General features: G+C 38.1%; 1 protein-coding gene across 15 annotated transcripts in view; it reads right to left on the bottom strand.

Moving 5' to 3' along the window:
• Positions 1-18074, bottom strand: part of si:ch211-278a6.1 (SRC kinase signaling inhibitor 1) — a 244733-nt gene that overhangs the window by 150822 nt on the left and 75837 nt on the right. The window contains exon 1 of one of the 15 annotated variants that reach the window (XM_017697522.2): positions 3500-3647. The exons of 13 other annotated variants lie outside the window; for them this stretch is intronic. In XM_017697522.2, the coding sequence (XP_017553011.1) occupies positions 3500-3527 (28 nt within the window). In that variant the 5' untranslated portion in view covers positions 3528-3647. Of the gene's footprint in view, positions 1-3499; positions 3648-18074 lie in introns of those variants that run through there. One more of the 15 variants, XM_037544608.1, reaches the window with a different exon arrangement.

The following is an 18074-nucleotide window of genomic DNA, read 5'->3' as shown; positions in this document are numbered from 1 at the left end:
CTCGCTCTCTCTCCACTCATCTCCTGTTTTGTTCTCCTCTTATTCCCCTACACCTGTCATTTCCTCACTTCCCCTCCGCACCAGCTATTATACACTTATTATCAAGCTTCCATCTCTATTATTTCACTGAACTCTCTCCCTCTGCCTCTCATCTCTCACTCTCTCCCTCTGCCTCTCATCTCTCACTCTCTCCCTCTGCCTCTCATCACTTTCTCCCTCTACCTCTCATCTCTATCTCTCTTTCCTCCTCATTCTCTTTCTCTCTCCACCTCTCTCTCTTCCTCTACCTCTTATATATCTCTTCCTTTTATACATCTTTCTCTCTTCCTTCTCTCCCCCTCTTTCCTGCCTTCTTACATTCTTTCTCTCCTCCCCTTTTTTCTTTTATCCCTTTTTCTCTTTCTGTCTTCCTCTCCTCCTCTCTCCCATTCTTTCTCTTCCTTTCTTCCTCTCCACCTCACTCTTTTTCTGTCTCCCTCTTTTCTCTCGCTCCTTCTCTCTTTTTCTCTTTCTTTCTTCTTCTCTCTTGCCTTTTCCCTTTGTCTTTCTTTTTACCTCTTTCTCTCGCTCTTATTCTCTGTCTTTCTTTTTCCTCTCTCACCTTCCTCATTTTGTCTCGTTCTCTCCCTTGTTCTTTTTGCGCTCTCTCTCTCTTTCTTTTTGTCCTTTATCTCTCTCGCTCTCTCTCCAGTCTCTCTGTGACACAGTGAGTGAGACACGGAAAGAAAGAGAGAGTAGAGAGGAGAATAAAAATAGACTGAGAGGCAGAGAGGGAGGGAAAGAGAGGAGAAAGTTGAAGAGATACTTTCTGTTTTCCTCTCCCTCATTCCCTCTACTTTCTTCATCTCCTTTGCTTTCATCTCCTTTACCTTTCTTCTCTCTCACTCTCTCTTTCTCTCACACTTTCCCTCTTTCATTCTCTTCTCTCAAGCTCTCTCACTCATATTCTGTCTCACCCCTTCACACACTCACACTCGCACTCTCTATCTGCTTCTCTATCTCTCTGCCTTTTTTTTTTCCAGAGAAATGAACCCAGGAAAGAGCTGAAATAGAAGCAAGAGCAGAACAACTTTGCTGTTTGATCTGTTACTCAACTCCATTTCATACCTTTATATCACACACACACACACACACACACACACACACACACACACACACACACACACACACACACGGCTGTCTCATGAAAATATAGAACAGAAGCTTTTCAAACATACTAAGAAGTGATCTTCTCGCCAAACTGAGTCTGAACTGCCTGAAGAGCAGAAACACTTGTTTCTGAACTCAGGTATATTCAGTCCTGTGGAAACTCAGCTGCTGCACAACAGCAGACCAAACACACCTTCAACCAGGAGTTCCAAAACTATTCATCACACAACCCATACATAAAAGTAGTGCTTGTGCTCAGACCCAACAAATCCCCCTACACTGTGACCCACTGTCTTAACATGTAAACACAGATGTCTGAAAGGCTATGAGTTATTTTGTTTAATGGACAAATTACTTTAGTTACTTATAACAAATTACATAATTATTATGACATGTTTGGGAATGTTTAAATCAACATTCATAAAGCAACATTTTTTTTTTTAAAGTATTTTTTTAAAAAGTAAAGAGCATCATTTCCAGAATAAAAATGACCTTACCTTTCCTCTTTGGTCATTAAGTGCTTTAAAACATAGGCACCCCACCACACCAAGATTGTTTCTGAGTGTGTGATTGTTTCTAAGCATTTTATGAGTACTTTAGCATCCACACAGCAAAATGACATGTAAAGCAACAAGTGATTCAGATAACAAAGATAAAAAGAAGCTGAAAGGTAAAACGTGCCAAAGCATTTAGCAAGCTCATTTTTATTTTGGCTGTCCAGAAATGAGGCACTTTATTGAAAATAATACTCTTCTTTCGAAATAAAAAAAGAGCACTTTTATCTCAATAACATGACATGGTATTCTATAGGAATTTCATGCAAACATGTATACTTTGTAAATGTTGATTTAAACATTTTTTAAAATGTTTGAATGATTGGAGTGTTTATCTAAGATGTTATAACTGTGTTATATAGATTAAAAAGTAAAGTGTTACTGAGAGGTTGAAGTGTGATGAGCAAAATGGGCAAAAACAGCATAAATGCAAAGAACAAGTTTCTCTCCACAAAACAAACCCGGGGTGGAAAAGTTGCCATACTTAAATATTTATACCATTTGTATTAATGAAATGGAATACTTATATTACATTTTCAAGAGGAAAAAACACACTTTTAACTCCCATTTTCATTTAGATCTTCCACCACACCACACACCCCCAAGCAAATAAAAGTTTTGTTTTATTTACACATAGGTACAGTTATGTAGTATTATGCTGTATATTCATTTATGATCATTTTGAGTATAACACATTTCTGAAAAGAATTACAGCAGATATTTCTCTAATAAAGGAGGTATTAATCATAATATAGCACTAATATTTCTTGTTTGTGTAAATCCTACTCCCAATATATCATGAAATAATAATGAAGATTCCTCAAATTGATATATAATGCATTCTGGAACAAAACCCTTCAGTTTAGCTTCACATTTCCAATTCTAACTCAGCAAGATTTTGACTACTTAAGCATATTTCCTCTGTCCTTCCTCCATCCCTGACCAAATTCATGAAATAAGACACAAAATGTCCTAAAGAGTTTAAAGTCTTTAAACTTTCGATAAACATTTACTCAGTACACTGTTCCTCACTGTGCTGAAATCTTTTCAGGCCATATTCCTAACACAGAAGCACTTTGGCATGGGCAGTGATGGAGTGCATAAATGGCATACTTCGCTCTTATAATCTGAATTGGCCTTCATTTTCATGAAAAGCTATTAAAAATGATGACCCATTCATCCCCACTTTGTAGCCCCACAACACTGAAAACCTTGAGTCTGGATACTCCACCCAATTCAGACAATCTTCAGTCATCACACACTCTCCAAACATGTGAGCATGGACATATGGAAGTCTAGAATGAGTTATTTGGCTAATCATTTAATTTGCAATCATTTAATTAAGTTACTTTACCTAATTACATAATTATTACATAGGTATTACATATGTAATAAATTAAATTCCGCATGGAGAGGCATCTGAGATGTTTTTTATTTGTTGCTATGTCACAAAATGGCAAAAACATGTCAAAAATGCAAAGAGCAGTCTTTTTCTCCACCAATCAAACCACAACATTGCACAAACCAATACTAGTATGCATAATCTGACCTTTTCATCAAATTCAGATCATAATGAAACAACTCCACTTCAATCACAAACACAAAACAGGTAAGAATGAAAAGCTGTATGCAGCATATTAAAGCTTTAAGATTAAGGTTTAAGAACATAACTAGGCAATATGTGGGCATTAAAGTTTTGACAAACAAATCCAGACAGGGCTGCACTTTCAGTATTCCCCATAGACGCATGACAGCAGACATCAGTGAGACACAGCAGACTGTAATGTCAGACCAACCTGCTTCATCCTGCTCCTCACTGTCCATCGCCCCTCTCTCTGCTCACTCACACTGCTACGTCACTCCATCACTCCTTACAGCTATCCATCCATCCGTCCACACAGAATCGAAACGGTGTCCCACATCACTCACAAGGGGAGGAATGAATGGGTACAGAGCGCGAGAGCGAGAGAGAGAGAGAGAGAGAGAGAGAGAGAGAGGGAGAGAGCACGAAGGCCCTGGCGGGCGAGCTGGATAAAGAGGGCTGCCGATTCCTCTCTCTCTTTTTCTCAGTATATCTCCATGTCATTTTTGCTCTCTCTTGCTCTCTTGGTTCATTTGCTCATTCTTTGTTTCTCTCACTCTCTCTCTCTCTCTCTCTCTCTTGCTCTCTCTCTGTCTGTTTGCTTGTTCCTTTCTGTCCATCTCTTCTCTCTCACCCTCATCTCTTTCATTATCACAGCTGACTGCATGTGTGAGAGCTTAGAGTGTGTGTGCGCGTGTGTGTGTATGTGTGTGTGTGTGTGTGTGTGTGTGTGTGTGTGCAGTGCAATGAGAAGAGGGTCAATCAAACACCCACTGGACAAAGCTTAATGTGTGTTCATTTATATACATTTTCAAGTTAGGAGTTTATGGAAAACCAGAGAAAAATACATCTAGAACAAACAACATGCACCTAATTCTGCAAAATTATTTTTCAAAAGCTCCATGTTTCATTTTTTACATGAAATAAACATACTGTAACTTTTTTGATTACTCAGGTTATTATTTTTAGTTTTTAAAAATATTATTATGTATTGATTCTCAGGCCTGGATATTTTGGAGGGCAGGAAATGAAGGGCGGGGGGTGGGGGAGGAGCAAAATGAACATGAATTAAACAGTTGTTTTTGCATTTTTTTTCAAGGTTTCTTCCCAAGTTGTGTCCAATACCACCTGCTAGCTTCCACGTGTCAAACACAAGGGCCGCAGGCCTATGCAGCCCATGAAATTATTTTTACTTTCTGTTATTATTAGCCCGTTTCACCATGAGTATGCACTGCAACATAATGTGTGCTCTGACCCCCTTCCCCTGACAACAATTTACAGGTCAGTGGCTACACAAAAATAAAAGCCACCTGGTGTCTAGTTCAATAAAGCATTTTTTAAAGAATACCCCCTTGGGACAGTTAAAAGGATTTAAGAGTTCTCTGTAGCTAATGTAGCCTATTGTTTTGTAAAAACAGCTTAGTTTTTGAGTGCTTCAAGTATTCAGTGTCTATTTTGCTGTTGGCATGTTGGCATGGCCAGATTGTGGCATATTCATGGCAAAATTTAAGGTAAAAATGAAATAAAGCACAAATCTGTTGAGATTTTTTAATTTGGCTCTTGTAGTGGTTGAGTTTGACACCCCTGTGCCAGCTAGATGTTCCACAATAACGTATACTACCCGTGCTGGGAGGGTGAAGGCTAACACATGCTTCCTCTGAGTCATCACCGCATGCAAGCATTCCATCAAAAGTATCACTGCATCTTTTCAAACTGCTGCCAGTGCACTGTCATTAGACAGCTTGACATGCTTGGTGGAAAATTGCCCATTTGCCAACACTTCAACTACCATATTATGGAATGAAATAATCAGCATTACTACTAGTAAGTAGGATTTACAGCACTTTGCTGATGTGTGGCAGGAGTTAGTGAATAGAGAACCACCAGTGGTGTCTATATCATACATGTGGAGTCATACTATTATGGATACCTACATATAATACATATGAGACATTTTATTACATATAGGTGCTTTGGACATATGTCTGTGTGAGTAGTTTATGTCTGGCTACACAAACACTGAAACATCAATGAAATTAAAGGAAGGACATTCTCTTCCTTCAGGAAAAAAAATTCCTTGAAAAAGAACACAAGAGAGTGAGCAAGAGAGGGAATGTGTGTGTGTGTGTGTGTATGTGTGTAGCAGCAGACGGAGGTGTTGTTCAGTCAGTGGGTGATTGATAAAGTATGACGTATCAATGAGGCGTCAGTAATCTCTAAGCCTGGCTACCTGACAGTCCTGCTGAGAGTAAACACACACATGCTTTCATATCTGGTATAAAGAGCAGGTTCACACAGAAGCCCCAGTGTACTGTACTTACATGTGCACTTCCATATGATATGTCTCATGTGTTTTATACATGTAAGTACTTATATGTAATAATAATAATAACAATACTCTCTCATGTGTATCATGTATGTGTAAATAATGTAAATACCCATATGTAATAATAGTATGTCATTTATGTTTTATATATATATATATATACACACACACACACACATACATACATACAAGCCAAACAATGAAATCGGATTTGGTAAGAAAATCAGATTTGGGCCACTTTACCAAACGTAGCCTTTGTGTAGTGTTATGTGTTGAGGCTGGATAAAGGGGTGTCTGACCAGTATTTTTCTCTCTTTCTCTCTCTCACTTGTTCTCTTTCTTTCCCTTTGTTTGTCCTGTATATCTCCTCCCTCATTTGGTTCTCTGCTATATTTTAGTTGTGGTGTTAGTCATCATTAGAGGCTTGAAGTCTACCATTCAGTGATCAATCATCGTTCAGAATTCCGGAGGGACCTGAACTTTAAAAGCAGCCCAGCAAAGCTTGTAGAGACCCCCGCATTCTCCCTGTGCTCAAAGCTGTTTACTGTGCTACTGGTCTTTGTTGTTATAGACGTACACAAAGCTTTGTACTCTCTTTTGGCTCATGTAGTTTTGCATTTATCTTTGCTAGCTTTGTCATACCAGTTGTAGATTTTTCTTGACCACGTCAGCTTGTGCTTTTGTGCCTCGAGTTGTTAAATCATGCTAGCTTTATTGCCTTGCTGCTTTACATCTGTCTATTGTATTTCTCTCTTATACGCTGCTGTTCTTTCTTGAGGTTCTGGACAAGTTAGATGGGTGCGATCATACATTTTACACCACGCAGCAGCCCAATGTATACATTGTGTACATTAGGTAAGGGGTGGGCACCAATCCTTGAATTTATGTTTTTGGCATTAGTAAGATCTCAAATTAAAGAGCTAGGGTAGTGTTTTTCTTTTTGTTTGTTTTGGTGATTTCTTTCCTTTAGCCCCATCCAGGTCCAGAATCCCATTCACTTAAGCAGCAAGTATATTTGCCATTTTGTAAATATTGTTAATAGTGTAAATAATGATATTTTTGGAGGTCTCACTGTGATACTAGCATGATTGTACTTTACCCTAGCATACATTAAATGGTAAAATAAGGATTTGTGTCTTGTTTCCTCCTAGTTTGCGCTCCAACCTTCACATTTTAAATCAGATGTTACTGTTCCCCTAGATTTCCCCTAGATTTTCCTGCATAGTATAGTAATAACATTAGTAAAAAATGTCCTATATGTATTATATATGTAAGTAACTATATGTGCTAAAAATGCCCCATATATATTAAATCGCTGCTGTCGGAAGAAAACCTTGTATCTCCATTTTTGACTTTTTTTTTGAGTTTTTGACATAATTTGAAAATACTTATTATCCTTTACATTGTATGTAAATTTCATGATAACCAGACAAAAATAAACGACCCAACGACTTACATTAAATGTAAAGTATGTTTTTCCTTCTCCTTTAAAGTTACCATTTTGGAGATACATGGTTTCCTTCAGACAATAATAAAGTGTGTAAAAATGTGGTAATTATATATCCTTTGTATATATACTCTCAGCAGAGTTAACTGCAGCTTTTCAACCTGAACAGGTTTCCTTCATTCTTACAGTGCCCTCAATTTCACTCTGAGTGAATTAAACATTTACTGAATCATTTCTCCCTTTTCATGAACTCTGAGCACCTTCTGCTTTACTAATGTATCAGATAAAGACCCAATTTGTCTCTAAAGCTGCACCTCTGAAAACATTTTGTAAGTTTTCTTTGCCTCAGGAGCAGATGGCCCCGAGCTGTTTTTAACTTAACCATGCTCTGGCGTCATGCACAGCGTATCTATTTCCACTGGGAAAACTGCTATTGCCGGGCTATAAAAGATGTGTGAAGTGTTTAACTGAAGCTGCCTCTGCTCTCCAGCGCAAACTCAAAATACTAAATCCACTTCATGACCATGTCCTACCAACAGCATTAGCATTTCTAACGAGGGGGAGGTGGGGATGGTTTTGGCTATGCATGCTCACAAATCCTCATCCGGTTTCTTCTACGATTGGGAGTTGCCTGGGAGAAAGTGGTTGGATTGAAGGCTAGGCCTTCAGTTTGGCCATAAACATCAAGGCATCCTTGTGGTAATGCTTAATTTGCTGGCACATATATTGGATTTCTATTATTATGTAAACAGCTGTGTGTCAAACCACCAAAGCATCGGAAACAGAATCAGACCCTTGTTCACTGCCAGGTTTGTTTCGTTTGTTCATTAGCATGACACTGTACAATAAGCTTACATACCATGGTATCTGGTAGCATTGGAAGCTTGTGTTGGTGCATTGTTATGAGTATAATTAAACGAGAACAGTTTTGGACCAAAGCCCAAGATCAGTATTGATGCATCTATACACAAAAGCATAAAATAACTTGTGTTTGTGTGTGAGGCTCCAACTAAGTAATGCTTCCCCACTCCTCAAACCAAAACTATGCCCCTGTTTATGTACAGATGAGGTCTATTCCATTGATTAAAGGTGGATTTGATTAAAGCAGTATTGCTGTGTCTCAGCTGAGCACTCTTCATGCCCCGTCCAGAGGGTTACGCCCCCAGCTTCTCACATCTGCGTTTTAATTGGCTGGAGTCAGGACCTTTAGTCTGTGGAGCTGCATTTTAATTGGCCACTGGGTAATTAGTATGAGTTTGAGAGCTTTCCAGGCAGATCCCTTGCTGCAATTTAACTTCAAACCTGTCTCTGGGTATGTTTGACTGTGTGTGTGTGTGTGTGTGTGTGTGTGTATGTGTGTGTGTGTGTGTGTGTGTGTACTTAGACTGTGTCTGCCATCTCATACTCATCTTCCCCAATGTGTGTGTGTGTCAGAAATATATGGGCTGAATTAGTGGTTTTATGATAAACAAACCACTCAGTAGTTAATTAAGTATACCTACCATGTATATACACACATTAGAAACACTTACCATATTGATTCCCTTGTTAGGGGTATGATTACTGACTGGAGTACATCTGTTTCGGTAAACGACCCTCTGCCCCATCCGAAATGTACCCTCTGCCCCAGCCAGTCAGTTAAGAGTGCACCCTACCTGAGTCATGAATTAGTTAAGATTGCGCATTCAAGTCAAGTCACAAGTCAGTTAAGAGCATGCATCCGAGTCAAGTCATGAGTCAGTTAAGAGCATGCATCCAAGTCAAGCTGCTAGTCAGTTATGAGTGCATCTCAAGAGTTGAGTCACGAGTGAGTTAATAACATATCGGATTTGGGTTTGAGTGAGTTGAGTGTGCATCTGTGTCAAGTGTTAATCAGTTATGGTCAGTGGTTCTAATAAATTGCCCAGTCAATGTGGCAACTTGCTGTACAGTGACTGAAAAAGACTCAATTTTATTCAAAGTGGCAGAAAAAGGCAGCAAGTAACAAGGGAGATCAAGTGAACAGAACACAAAGAGATGGAATCAAAAGTGACACAAAGAGTGAACTAGCTGTATTCCAAAGCTTTCCTTAGATGTAGAGAAAGGGAAAGCAAGAGAGGGAAAGAACAGAGAGAGAGGGAAGAGAAGACAGATGAAAAGAGAAATAGAGAGAGGGAGAGACGAGGGTAAGCAGAGAATCATAATTTCCACTGGGACTGAAAGAGAGAGGTAAACTGTGGAGCAGAAGGTTTCCCTCTTGAGATGAAAGAATGGAAAAGAAAGGCAGGAAAGATGAATAATGATGACGTGTGTGTAATGTTTATCAGTTTTTTTACACTTCTAGGTCTCACGTGGTGTTTGACTCTTCTCACATTTTGTTTTCTTATTTCTCATTTGTAGCTCATCAATATAAGAGGAAAAATTGGGATGAATTTTCAATTCATATAATTTTATTTGACAAATTAGAAGAAGAGAGTCAGTCTTTACGTTGTCACCCAGCTTTTGCTTTTTGAAACTGAAACAGGAAAAAATTGCAGGATGTAAATTGAATAACTATGTGAAAACTTACTAAATGTAATAAATATTATGATGAGAACCAATTTATTCAAGATAATTATGCATGCAACAGTTATAGGTAAAAGAAGAAGAGGATGACCAGCAGAAAGATGCATGGAGACATCAGAGATAAACAAGCCATTCAGAAGTCTGAAGACTCAAACAGAGAACAGGATATTCTGAAGAGCCACTCTCCATATGGTCACAAGGAATCAGAAGTGACTTCATGGCTTTCATTAATAATAGTAATCCACCATAAAATTACATTACTTTATTTAAATAATTCAGCAAAACAATAGTGAAAACTAGATGTATAAGGTTTAACAACATATTTAGGTTTTATTGTTAAAAGTGAACAAAGGCAGAAACTGATCTTTTACTTGCTGAGGTTAAGACTACGTTAGGGGTCAGGTAGAGCCTAAACTTCTGCCTCTCATCAGACAGCCTGAACTGAGTTTTGTCATTTAACATAGTAAAGAACTGCCTACTTTGACAGGAAATGGCCATCTGACTTTTAAAACAGGGCTACAACAAACAATACACCCCTAGCTTGTAAGGCTCATTTAATTAAACAGAATTAATAACCACTTTTAAAAATGTGATGCCATGAGCTTCACACACATTTTCAATCCAGTGATTGAAATATATCTTGCTCTAAAAAGACAGTTCATGATGTGCAGGGCAGGCAACTGTTTACTAACGTGGGTTTCCCATCAGACAGAATAAAACCGGTGCACAAAAGCACGTACATGTGAATAGCTGTCAATAAAGTTCTGCCTAACTTAGCGAGGAATGGATATCACACACTCCATGTACTTTTGTGGGCGGAGCATCTGTATTCCAAAAAATGTTGAACTGACTCAAATTAATTAACCAATTGCTCCACCTGTTTTCCCTGTTTTGTGTTCTAATATTTTAAACTAATGCCGGGTAGAAGGAGAAGAGGTAGACCTCAGAAAAGGTTTATGGATGTAGTGAAGGTGGACATGGAGATGGTTGATGTAAAAGTAGAGGAGGCAGTGGATAGGGCAAGATGGAGGCAGATGGTCCGCTGTGGAGACCCCTAAAGGGAGCAGCCGAAAGAAGAAGAAGAAGCCTTTTGCTATCAGGTGTCGACCAGAGGAGGATGGGCTCCCCTTTTGAGTCTTGGTTTCCCTCAAGGTTCCTCTTTCTTGCTCTTAGGGAGTTTTTCTTTGCCACTGTTGCCATTGGCAACACTCTTGGGGGCTTAGACCTCAATTTTTCTGTGAAGGTGCTTTGTGACCACATCTGTTGTAAAAAGAGCTATTTAAATAAATTTCGACTTGACTTGACTCAAGTTGCTATTGATTGAACTGATTCATTTTAAAGCAACGCCTAAAGTATTAGACTTGAAAGACCGAAACTATGCCAAGCATTAATTTAGCCAAAGTCCAGCAATTCAAATAAAAGAGAATGAATTGTGTTTTCCATGTTTGATGGGATTTCCACCTGCTACCACAGGACGCATACTCGAATAAATTATATATCTTTTATTGTTTTGATTTAGGGGAACCTTTTTGATGATTTCATGTATTCAAATGGGATCTGAAATTTAGTCTGGTTGTTTTCTTCCATCTTTCCTTAGGTGTATGCATACATTCTATATTCTGGTTAACTGCCTAGCCTTACTGTTGACTGTTAAATTGACTGACCATATGTGTGGTTCTAAATTGACTGGGCACCACTTTTACACCAGGACTAATAAGATCAATTAGCCCTACATAAGGTAAATCAACACTAGTAACACAAGTTCAGTAGCAGCTGATTTTTGTAAACAAAGTTCGTATTTGTGGGGAAATCCTTTCCGTAATTCAGTTAAGTTCAAGTGAAGACTGATTTATTGTAATTTGAGGATGAGAGTTGGCAGCATTTACACACACTCATACAAAAGCAGATGGAAACACTCATACACACAACACAAAGCAGTGTGTGTGAGTGCATGTTCACGATAGGTGCCAGTAGGAGAGATCTGTGTCCATTTCAATCCTGTACATATCTAGTAATATTTTCAGATTTAGTTAGCATCAGGTGTTCACAAAAATCAGTCAACATTCAGCGCCAGAGCCACAAATCACATTACGTCACACTAAATATCAGTTAGATCCTCATAGCCAGTCAGTGCTAACATACTGAAGCTTAGTGTCCAGCAGTGCTGATTAAATTCAATATCAATATTGGTGAAATATATCACTGAAAGTTTGTAATAAAAGTATTCATGGATCCATGTAAGCTAAAAGAATGTCTGAATACAGAAACCTAGCCATTACCGAATAGTTTGACAATAATGATACAGTTACACATGAATGAATGAATGAATGAATGAATAAATTTACTATATACTTAGTGATATAAGAACAATCATTATTCTGAATGGCTGAAACCTAATTATTAATAACTAATTGCACTGTTTTATACTCATTAATTGGATGCCTATAATGAAGTTATGACCTTATAATAGGAAATTAGATATTTATAAAGATATATTGCATTAGATGTGCTTTAATACAAAACATGAATAAAGACAATTACAGGGCTTTCCTTTTTAATGGTTAATAATAATGCACAATTATGAAATACTACTATATTTATTAATTATCTTTAACTAACAATTTAAATATTTTTTGACTGCACTATTTTATTTTCTATTCATCTCTTAAAATAACACAAAAGGAAAACTCACCAACTACTGTAACAATTAAGCCTCCAGTCAGCTGATTTTACTCACTCAGATTTGAGTCTTTATCCTCTAAACTTGTCTCAGTGCAGCATCTGTGAGCTGGAATGGCTGAGCCTTCTTGCTAAGCTAATGTTGCTTATGATGCTTATGACTTAAAAGTGGCTTAAGCTAACATCTCTACATATAAAAAGATATAAGTCTTTATTCTCCAAACTGAAGCTAAATGAACCCACACTGTCGTGTGTAAAGCTGTTTAGGTCTTCTGCTGAGCTAACGCTAGATTTTAGAGCTAACAAGAGTATTGACACAAAAGTAGCTTAAGCTAACATCTCTGTCTTAAGCCTCTAAACTAAAAACACAGCATAGACCAGCATGCCTGGTCAAAATTAAACATAAGAAAAAAGCATTTTAAGTGCAAGAAGTCTTTAAAAAAACTAAAAACAAAATATATCAATACTGTCTGAAAATCAGACATTAAGATCAGTATGTGTCGCCCAGCACTTCTGGAGTTTGAAGCATTTTTTCAGCAACTACTGATGTTATCATGCATGCCACATTTCAGTTACTGTCAACAAAACTTCAAAACTAACTACCACTCAGGCATGATCACTTCCTGATGTGCAAGGGAAAGACGAAACAAGCCACACAGACACACATACGAGTGTAAGCGACCGCTGGGGTGCTAATCACTGCTCTGTGTGTTAGCGCTGATGATTGAGTGCCTATTAGCATGGCGGCTGCTGTTTCACTTGCTGAACTCATGCTGGCTTCACCACATCACCGGCCTAATTAAGAAATCATCCTTTATTTTTGGCGCAAGACACAAACCATTAGTGCTTAAAGAACACAAGTGGCAGGATGCACATAAATTACAATAATTTGTTCTTAAACCCCCAACCCTCCCCCAACCCCCCCACTTGCCTCCCTAGCCCCTTGGCCCAATTCACTTTCAGCCTCTTTTATTTGATAAGCTTGGATAATAGCTTTCAGACATGCACTACTTTATAGCATGTATGCATGTCAATGTGTACATTACAGCTTGAAATATTTGTCAGAACCTGACGGAAACTGGCAACATGCACATTGCTAATTTTAGGTATCCCTCAATGCCTTGGGTTCAGATTTCATGATCTGATTTCTACTTTTAACAGATCTGAGTCTGCTTGAGTTTTTCTCCTCACTTTATTCTTCTTCTTAAGCAGGTTTTGGTTACACTTTGTATGAATACCATGTCTATGAGAATCTATGAACACATTGATAATGTATCATAATGTATTCATTCCGCATTATAAACATAGCTGTAAATATACTGATTTACACTGACATTTTATAGCCATGTATATTATGCTTTATGCATTGTTAACATAAGATAACATAACACTTCAGTCAAATTACATGTTTTGTTGACTTGCTAAGCAAGTTCTACACATTTTCTAAGTTTAACATATAGAAAAAAACTAAACATAAAATATTAAATGTGCCATGTCTTTTCCACAGGTCATATTTTCCGATATGTTAAATTTAGCAAATAAACAGTAATTATGGATCAAAATTGGCAGATGTGTGTTTTCTGTGGAGATTGTGTTAACTTACTTTCAGTTAGAAATTCACATATAATTTGACTGGAGGTGCAGAAACCTTTAGATACAACTATGAGTTAGTGTTAATATGTTCTATTTTCAGTGCCTTTGTGGATATATATTAACACTGACAGACATATATGATATTATAAAAGTGGTGATACAACCTAAATGATTAGCATTATCATGGTGGCCGTGATTGCTCTCACCTGCCTTCGCTCAACTATAACAATGTACTCAATGTAATCTCAGAGGGGAGGGGCCTGGTGGGAAGCTGGGCTGCCGTGTTGTATAGCCCACTGGGGACAGGCTTGTGCTTTATTATATCTTGGTACAGGTTGTGCTAGGTAAGCTAGCATGCACTTAGTGTTAGCTAGCTAGGCTAATGTTAACTAACCTTAGCTCTAGTTAAGTATAAACTTGCTGCACTTACTCTGCTTCACAGGTACTATTGCAGCTCAGCAGCTCTTTTAAATTTGAATAATGGAAAACTGAAAATCATAATGAAACTGCAGTGAAAATGATGGTACTTTGCTGCTTGAGAAATGTGTTAAAGTAATGAAGATGATATTGCATGTTTTGCTGTTTTATTAAAGCAATAAGCTTCACTCTTCCCTCCAAGTCACTGACTATTTCAATATTATTGAAATATGGTTTACATGAAATATGATTAAATATACACTGTTTCAGAAAATGGTCAAATTAATCAAATAAAAAATTTATAATAATCGACATAAACAATAATTCCACCAAGAAATGTGTTTGATAATGTGTTTAATACAATATAATCTGTCTATACTGTAAATATTTTCCCAGAATTCAACATGTGATGCTGTATAAAACTCTAAAGGCATCTGAAGTATCATGCTGTAGAAATTTCAGAGATTCTTTACAGTGTGTGTGTGTGTGTGTGTGTGTGTGTGTGTGTGTGTGTGTGTGTGTGTGTGTGCTGGGCACATCGGCATGTTTATTTGCCTCCTGGGTGAGCTATTGTAAATTTCTTTGAGTGCACACACCACGTTGGGGCCTTGAGACAGAAGATGTGCACTCTTGGGCACCACAGACATGTTACTGCAGTGCAGTGATGAATAATTGAAGGAACCGATCTGTGTACGGCAAGAGTGACTGTTCAAACCCCAAACCAAACAAAAGCAGCTCTCTCCGGTTGAGGCCAACAGTAGAGCAGAGAACCAGAGAAGACAAAGCGGGAGGAAAGACACCAGAAGAACAAGTTCAGGAGTGAGAGAAAGAAAGGCATGAAGAGAAGTTAAACCCAGGAGAGCTAAAGTCAAACTATGTGTTTGCGTGTGGGTGCAGATCTGCTGCAAGAGTAGAATACATTTAAAAACAGTTTTAAAGGGCAGCACTGGTGGTTTTGTGGATACTCTGAAAAAAGTGCACTGACTTTATTAGATTTGAATGTGTACATCGTTTCCACATATATTACATCAGTCCAGTTGCTCTCAAAAGTAAAGGAACTAAAGTTATACACAGAGTACTTTAGTAAAGGCAAACATAATAAACAACCATGATGACTCACAAAAACACTGGAATGCTCCAGAGTTTTGTTCATGTCGGCAGTATGTCCAGTTTTATGGGTACAGCAGTTAACAGCATTAGCTTATGGATGACATTTATTGTAAGAGCAGAGTAACAACACTAGATCTATGTGAAAAAGACACTGTTTCAAGGGAAAATAGCATTGTATTGTAACAGTAGCAGTTTATGGGCACCTGCAGTACTTTTACTGGTAACATCATTTTATATTGTAACTGCAGTAATTTCTGAGTGACAATAGTAATTTTAAGTGTAACAGCAGATGTTTTATGGTAACAGCAGTTGTTCTTTAGTAACAGCAATAGTTTAAGGTAAAATTATTAGTTAATGATTAACAGCAGTACTTTATGGGTAACAGTAGTTAAGGGTTAATAGCAGCAATTTATGGGCAACAATAGCAGTTTATTGGTAACAGTGGTAGTTTATGGGTAACAGTAGTAGTTTATTATTACTAGTGATAGTCTATGGGTAACAGTAAAAGTTTATTCCTAACAGTGGTAGTTTATATGTAACTGTAATAATTTTATGGTAGCGGCTATACTATATATGTCACAAAAGTACTTTCATGGGTAGCAATAGCATTTTTAAAGGTAACAGCACATGGTAATATGGTTGGGGTTTTAACTTAAAGTCAGTGTCTGGACTGCCATAACATTATGAGTATCAGTAGAGGTTTTATAGGTAACCACAGTAGTTTTATAGTAAACAATACCAGTTTTATTGGTAACAGCAATAGTTAAGACAGCATCTGCAGCAGTCTGAACAGTCTACAGTTGAAGAACTATAAAAAAACCTAATGAATGAAAGATATTAATGATCTCTCTGTGAGGGAGAGCAGTGTAAAGCTGCCTTATTCATGGAGATATACATAGTAAACAGCCCAGTGTTGGTCTGATGGTTGTTTGTTTTGTTTCTGTTTATATTGAGTAAAATAAATTCACAAATCTTTTTTTGAATCTACACATAGTTGATATAAACACACATATACACAAATGGAGGCGTTACCTCCTAAAATATTTGCACCTGTATAGTGTTAATTCATGTGTTATATCCTCACTCTCACAGCTACACAACACTATTTTTAAAGTGGTTACTGATGGCATTGCTAAAAAGCATGGTTTCATTTTGTGTTAATTACTTCATACGCACAGCTCACTGACACAAGCAGAGAGATTCTGCTGGAAGTGCAGATTCAAAAATTTTAGCCCATACTGCAGGGAAGCAGGGAAGAGGTGAATGAGTGCAGGGCAGTGGTTCCCCAGGAATGGAGCTGATAACCACTGCTGCAGGCATCTTAGGGTTATTGCTTAGTAACTAAATGGACTGACAGAAGTGTGTAATTGAAATGTGGACCAGGCAGAAGCTCCTGTACATTAAGGTGTGAATACAATTAATAACATTTATAATAAGTCTAGGGCTCAAAAGGTTAGAGGCAGGTGACATTTGGTACAAGAGAGATATATGAAGAGAAAGAATGAGAGTGAGACACATGAGAGAGAGAGAGAGAGAGTGAGTGAGAGAGATGTGGCTGCATATGACAGGAGTGTTATATGTGTATGTGTGTGATCATTAAAATAGTGTGTGTGTGTGTGTGTGTGTGTGTGTGTGTGTGTGTGTGTGTGTGTGTGTGTGTGTGTGTGTGTGTTGTCCCTGAGGCCAGACGACATGCCAGACTGACATTTAGCCTGTTTAACTCACTTCAGTGTCAACAGCGGAACAAATTAGAGGACACAGGGAGAGAACCAGAGAGAGAGGAAGAGAGAGAGGAGTGAGAGAGCAAGTCATGCCAATAAAGCTATCTTGAACTTGAATTTGAGAGAGAGAGAGAGAGAGAGAGAGAGAGAGAGAGAGAGTGAGAGAGAGAAATAGACAATCATAATATCTTCAAACCTGAGTAGGAGAGGTAGAGAGAGAAAGAAAAAGTGGAAGAGAAGAAAAAGACAGAAGGAGAGACAGTGAGAAGAGAGAGAAAAAGAAAGAGACAGGGAGGGAGAGAGACGAAGACAGAGAAAGAGAGAGAGACAAGGAGGGAGAGAGAGACAGGAGATCTCAGTAATAAAGCTATCTTTAAAGTTGAGTGAGAGGAAGGGAGAGAGAAAGAGAGAATGGAGTGAGAAAGGCAAAAAAGAGTGAAAGAGTGAAGGGGGGACCCTTTGCCCTTTAGGGTGTTAATTTAATTAATAACAGAAGCCTAGAGATCATGATGTTAAATGTTAAAGACAGGAGATATATACAGAGAGTGAAAGAAAGACACAGAAAAGAGAGAGAGAGTGGCGTGAGCGACAGAGAAGGTGTGGGGGCAGAAAAAAGACAGCAAAAGAGAGCAGGGTACAGAGTGAGAGAGAGAGATTCAAGCAAGAGGCACAAGAGGCAGAGAGATAGATAAAGCGCGATAAGTTTTCTGAATCACTTTACGAAGAAACGTTAAATAACACAGCTGAAGGAAATGGCAGATAAAAGAGGAGGGAGAGATAAAGGAGAAAAAGAGAGAGCGGAAGAGAGGAAGGAGGGGAAAGAGAGGTGAGCAGGATGAGAAAGGGATATGGAAGACAGGGAGAAAAATGATATGCAAAGAAAGAGAGGACATAAGCAACAATCTATATCACGCTAGCAGCACTGTTCCGAAAATAGAACTTTACTGTGACC

Source organism: Pygocentrus nattereri, chromosome 14 (assembly GCF_015220715.1).
Source record: "Pygocentrus nattereri isolate fPygNat1 chromosome 14, fPygNat1.pri, whole genome shotgun sequence".
Classification (NCBI taxonomy): domain Eukaryota; kingdom Metazoa; phylum Chordata; class Actinopteri; order Characiformes; family Serrasalmidae; genus Pygocentrus; species Pygocentrus nattereri.
This window is presented reverse-complemented; position numbering and strand designations above follow the sequence as displayed.